Raw genomic sequence first — 6047 nt, 5'->3', positions numbered from 1 at the left:
GTACTTTGTACTGAGTCTTTTCATTTGTATGCTCCATGCTTCATCTTGGGCAGTGAAAAAATAGGGCTAGCTGTGTGGGAGTGGATGAGACCTGTCCTGGCTGCTTTCAGAGGTTCCCCAGGGTGGGAAGGGGGTGTGTGATGAGGTGACTCCCATGAGAAGCCTGGTGCCTTCTGTTGAGGAGCAGCTGGAGCATAAATCTTGTAACTGGAGCTGAAGGTCAGGGGGGAAGGGATGGCAGAGGGCTGGGCTGTCCTGCACTGTCTATGGTTGCTCTGGGCTACAGTGACCGCAGAGGAAGTCTTGCTGCAAGCAGCACCGTTGCTGCCAGGGCAGATGTGCTGAACAGAATGGGGGGAGCCGGGTCACTCCTCTTACCTCTGGCTCTGCTGGGAAGGGAGGGTGGGGCTGGCGATTGCCTTGCTGATGTAGCAGGAGGAGGGCTTGGTGTTGCTGGAGGCAGCCTGCCCTTTCTCCCTGTGTTTTGCCCTTTCCAGCGTTTCTTGCCCCAGTTGCCCATGGCTGAATCCCCCCCGCTTGGGCCAGTTCCCTTTCCAGACGCAGGCATGAAGTGCTTGTGACCTTGACTCCTGGCTCGGCTGCTGCTGGCATGCACCATCAGCTGATGCTTTGGCAGCAAGTGCCTGCCTGCACTGGTGGCGGAAAGATTGCTCTCGCTGGGATGGAGCGTGCCTGGTTGGATCGTGGATGATTGATGGCAGAGCTGCAGTGTGGGTAAACTAATATTCTCTCTGGAAAAGCACGTTTCTAACCATAACAACATCTCTTTTTTCCACAGCTTAGAGAACTGCCTGAGATGGGCTACTTGGATCGCTGGTCATATCCCCATTGCTTCCAGAGTGTCTGGACTGGATTTAACTCCCACGTTCCTTCCCACAGACTGGCTGAGACCAGTGTGGCTCAACACTATGGGCAAGCATGTGCCTTTTTCCAAGTAAACTGATCACAGAGCTGTAACAACATGGCCTTTATTAGTGGGTTTTTCCCATTATTAATAAAAAAACCAAACCAAACCTTGAAACCACCACCCAAGCCCCAAGTCTGAGGTGATGGGGCCAGGGGCAGCAGGCAGCCCCAGTGGCTGCAGTGGGCTCTGAGAGCACAGCAAGCCATGCCCGGCACGGGGCAAGGATGGAGGCAATGCAGGGGGCAGCAGGTGATGTGCAGGGAGCTGGAGATGGCATCTATGTCGCCTTCTCGTAGGTGCGGGTGGAGACGACGTTGCCCATGGTGAGAGTCTGGTGGCAGAAACAGTGGCGGGGAGGTTAGTTGTGCTGAGGTGGTGCAGCTCCTAGCCGGCCCTCTGAACCTCTCTGATCTAAACCCATTTCTATTTCCTTACCAGAATTAATTTACCATCCTTCAGCTCCCGGACCAGCGATGTCTCCTTCCCGTCCCACTTCTGCACGTGGATGAGTTTGCCTCCATCCAGCTTGACCACAGACTGCGGGGAGAGAGCAAGACCCACCATTACCCTCCTCCCTGGGGTTTCTTGATTCTTGGGGACTTTGTCCCTCAGAGGGGACGATGCTGGGCATCCTTGTGCTCGCCCTGGAGCCCCATGGGGCTCAGGGTCAGGCCACTGGTGCCACTGTTGGGGTACCCATCTGGCAGCATCCTGCCTGACTTTGTCAGCCCAGTTCAGCACAGGCTGGATCCTGCCCTGTCTGCTGGCTGGGTCAAGGGCCTCGGCTGCTCCCCAGTAACCCCACTGTGGGCACTGTCACGGTGACCCTGCCCACCCTGACCTGGGGCTGCATACTGCTCCAGGGCTACTGGGACCTCGTTGCAGCCACTCCCAAGCGAGGCTTTGGTGCCAGAGGGGATCAGAGAGGTAGGGCAGGTATCAGTGCTTTGAACCAAAGCCTCCCCTGATGCCAGAGGGCTCGGCAAGAGTTATTGGAGGGGCTGATCCAGCAAACACGCCTCTGCTCGCTGGGGCTACTGTTTGCACAGCTGCTGCTGCTGACTCAGCCTCGAGAGCCTGGCTGGTGCCAAGGTTCGGCTGGGCACAGCCACGGGGCAGCGTAGTGTGGGTTGTGCCAGGACAGGCAATGGCCCCATCCTGCCCCTTGCCTCCTACCTAGCTCCTCAAGAGTAGGGTGCTGCCCTTCAGGTGCCCCCACAGCCCAGGTCCCCACAAAGCTTGGGTGCCCCCCATGGCTTGGGGTGTGTCCCCTAAGAGCTCAGTCTCCCCACGGCTTGGGTGCCCTGCAGCCAGGGTCTCCACACAGCTTGGATCCCCCCACAACTTGGCTCCAGCAGAGCTGGGGTGCCCCACAGCCCTGGACCCCACACATCCCGGGTGCCCTATGACTCAGCACCCCCCACCTGACCCATCTTGAGCAGCCATCCTGGCCTCTGCTGTGTGCCCTGGGCTGCAGGCAGGGGCTCACAGCAGGCTGCACATCTCTGCTGCTTTGAACTTAGTTTCTGCCAGCTCTGGTGGGGTTGAGTGGCAGCAGAGCTGCAGGCAGGGACGTGCTGCCCCGTATCTACCCAGTGCTACCGCCTTGCTCATGCTCTCCCTGTTTCAGCCCATCCTTGCTTTGTGCCCAGCCCTTGTGCTTGCCTCTTTGGGGCTGTGAAGGGGGTTTGTGTCCAACAAGCCCCAAGGACCCCCTGAATTGCCACCCGGGCTGGGTGGGGGCACAGGGTGGCCAGCTGCTCCATGCATGGCATACTTAGTGCATAGGACCAGCAGCTGAGAAACTAGGAAAAACTAGGGGCTGGATCAGTCCTGCAAGGGAAAATGTCTCAGCGGGGTGGGGGAGAGGCCATGAAAGCACCTTTTTTTTTTTTTTTTTCCTTGTTCTTAAGGGGAGGAACAGCCTGATGTGAGAGATGTTGTCCTCCCCAGGGACCCTCGGGGAGGCATCAGCCCCTAGGGAAGCATTGTCCGGGCAGGATTGCACAGCTACTCCAGCTGCCTGCTGTGTCACACAAGAAAAGAGGGGGTTCAGCAAAGAGCCGTTGTGCCCCTTCCCCCCCACCCTGGAGTGGGGACAATGCTTGCTGCCACCCCAGCATGTCCCCTCACCTCCTCTTGAGCAAACCCCCGGGCAGGCAGCTGGCATTTGCAAGCCTGGCTGTTGCACAGCCTTCTCGTCAGCTCCAAACTGGGCAGCTCCCTGGGGGAAACCCAGCTGCAAAACGGGGTGAAGGTGGGGTGGTGGTGGGGTGGCTGGATGAGACAGGGCTGAGCACCAGCACAACTTGCAAAGAGGTTTTTCCCTTCCATAGGCAAAACCAATGGAGCCCTAGAGCCCAGAGCTGATGGCTGGATCCAGCAGAGCGCACAGATCCTTTCTGGGGGCTCCGATGTGGGGGTTAGGGCTTGGGGGCTCACCTTGACATGCCTGTCATCTGCTGTGGTCTCGTCAAACTCCTCGCCCAGCTTGAAGCTGATCTCCGTGCTCTTGAAGGTGCTTTGGGTCTTCACCGTGATCTTGTCGCCATCCACCTCAATGATGGTGGTGGGTTTGGTGAGGCCGGCCATCTGCCGGGTGGCGAAGCCCACACCTGTGGGGTGCAAGGGGAGGGGGGGGGGGCTGAGGATGCGTAGAGGGGCAGGATGTGGCTGTCACCCTCTAGTCCCTGCCGGCATCACCCTGGAGTTCTTCCTCCCCGTGATGGGGGTGTGTGTGAACCCCAAAACTCCAAAATTGCTCCCACCCACAGTCCTGGGGAGCCCCATGTGTGCCTATTGTGCTTGGGGGGCTCCGGGGCACAGGTGGAGAAGGGGGTGCCTGGGTGTGCTCAGGGATGGATCCTGCACCAGCACCCACCAGCTCTGGGGCTGGGGGCGGGGCACCGGTGTCACCCCCCTCCCAGATCACTCTGGGATGGGGGTCCTGCCCTGCCCAGGAGCTGCACAGGGGCAGGGCTGGGTGATGGGGGGCTCAGGGAGGAGGCTCAGGCTGGAGGGGTCCTGGGCAGCTCCCAGCACCCTCGGGTGGTGTCCCATCCCTCCACCTGCTCCCAAGAGCTGCCCCTGAGGGAGCAGGGGGCAGGGGAAGGATGAGACCCCTTTACCCAGCCCAAGTCCCTGGGGGTAGAGGCCCCCATAAAGCACCCCACCCAGGCAGCAGTGACCTCGCCAGTGCCTGCAGACCCCCTGCCAGACCCCCGTGGGCCAGGCAGATTGGTTGAGGGGAAATGTGGAAAAAAAAAAAGAGGTTCTGTCCTGACTCCCTGCCCCCCCCAGCCTCCCCACTCACCCAGTGCCTTCATGTACTCATCGAAATTGGCCGTATCCACCAGCTTCCAGGTGCCCACGAAGGCGTCAACCATGGCGAGGGGGTGCGGGGGGGACACACAGCCACACGCGCGGATGGGGGGGCCCAGGGGTCCAGCCGGCTCTGAGCGTGGCACTGCACCGCCCAGCTCGCAGCTGCCTGCCGGCCTCGCAGCCGCCTTAAATAATGTCCTCATCACATGATTGGAAAGAGCACAACCGCTCCAGAAATACTCCCCGGCAGCGCTGCCAGCGGCCACCTCGGCCCAGGTCACCCGCCACCCACCACTGGCCACCAGCCTCTGCCCGGCACCCCTGGTCGTGGAGGGTCCGGTCGGGTCAGGGATGGGAGGAGCAGAGTGGGTCAGTTGTGTCATGAGTTGTGTACAGCCTCAGCACCGGCAGGGCAGGGTGGCCACAGGGCTGCGTGGGGGCTGGAAACTGAGGCAGGGTTGGTGTGTGCCTCCTGGCCCATGGTAGCCCCCAGGAGTGGGGGCAGATGCTGCCTGTGGTCTGTGGGTCATGGCTGGGACATGGGGATGCTGGCAATGGCAGTGTCTTTTGGGGCAATGTGTTCTGGGGACAGGGAGGCTGAGCTGGGGAAACTGAGGCACAGGGAGCAGCACGTGCCAGGGTGGAAGGTCAGGCATCCAGGGGAGTGTGGAGGCATGTGTGACCCCGTCCCTGCTCCGTGTGTGTGTGAGAACATGTGTGACCCTGTCCTTGCTCAGTGTGTGTGTGAGGGGGGGTACACATGTGACCCCACCCCTGCTCCATGTGTGTGTGTGGACACAGGACCCTGTCCCTGCTCCATGTATGTGGGGACACACACACAGATGTGTGACCCTGTCCCTACCCCATGTGTGTGGGGACACACCTGTGTTCCCAGTGATGCTCTGTGTGTTGGGGGACACTGGGGACAAGGACAACAATGGGGCTGCTGGACCTACAGCATGCCCCCTGCCACATGTCCCCTTGCTTTGGGCTCCAGTGACAGCAGGATCAGGGCCAGTCAACACCCAGTCCCTGCCCAGTGCCCAGGGGGTCACCTGTGGTGGTGAGGTTGGTGTCCCTTGGCCCCATCCCAAGGCAGCGGCGTGTCCCAGCTGGGGGGATTGGGTCTCCTCGACCCCTGCAGCTGCAGCGTGTCCCCCTTGTCTTGGGGACATCAAGGTCAAAGTGACCAGGTCTGGAAGGGACCTGGGGACACTTTGTCCCCCTCTCTGGCCCCAAGGTGTCACCTCAGACACCCAAAAATAGCCGGGAGCTCGTGTTCAGCTCCTCCCGTCGGCACTGCCACTGAGCGGCACTCCTTCTCATCGTGTCCCTGGGGGGAACAGGCACCAGACCCCGTGTGATGGGTGTCCCCCAGCCCTAGCTGGGACATCCTGCATGGCTCGGCTACCCAGGGAAAGGTGGGTGATTGATTCTCTGAACAAGTTCCCGGGGAGCCAGACCCCCTGTGCACACCCACCCCTACAGCTGCAGGCAGGGGAGGACAAAGATGGCAGGAACTGTGGGACTGTCTCCTTGACCTCCTGGGTGTCAGTGGCCCAAATCCACACAGCCCTAGTCCCCACTCGTGCTCCTACCCTCCCCCAGAGTCAACGGGACCATGAGACGTGGGCATTCACATGTACAGCTGCTCACACACAGCCACCCGCCCACAGGAACACCCATATGCATGAACACACATGCACATGGATCCCCACCCAGCTGCAGAAGTTCCCGCACTGTGGACACCCATGCTCACAGAGACTCACCATGCACATAAACATACATGCATGGA

The 6047-nt window shown here is 60.4% G+C and overlaps 1 protein-coding gene across 1 annotated transcript; it reads right to left on the bottom strand.

The window, feature by feature from the left end:
• Positions 1-973: 973 nt before the first annotated feature.
• FABP3 (fatty acid binding protein 3) lies at positions 974-4989 on the bottom strand. The gene is made up of 4 exons (XM_005235301.4): positions 4242-4989; positions 3371-3543; positions 1364-1465; positions 974-1259 (listed from the first exon to the last, which is right to left on the bottom strand). Exons 1-4 carry the CDS (start codon positions 4633-4635, stop codon positions 1206-1208), a joined length of 723 nt encoding a protein of 240 aa, XP_005235358.2. The 5' UTR covers positions 4636-4989; the 3' UTR covers positions 974-1205.
• Between the last annotated feature and the right edge of the window lie 1058 nt (positions 4990-6047).

The sequence above is a fragment of the Falco peregrinus genome, chromosome 3 (assembly GCF_023634155.1).
Source record: "Falco peregrinus isolate bFalPer1 chromosome 3, bFalPer1.pri, whole genome shotgun sequence".
In the NCBI taxonomy this organism is placed as follows: domain Eukaryota; kingdom Metazoa; phylum Chordata; class Aves; order Falconiformes; family Falconidae; genus Falco; species Falco peregrinus.
The sequence above is the reverse complement of the archived record's forward strand: the minus strand, read 5'-3'. Positions and strand labels throughout refer to the sequence as shown.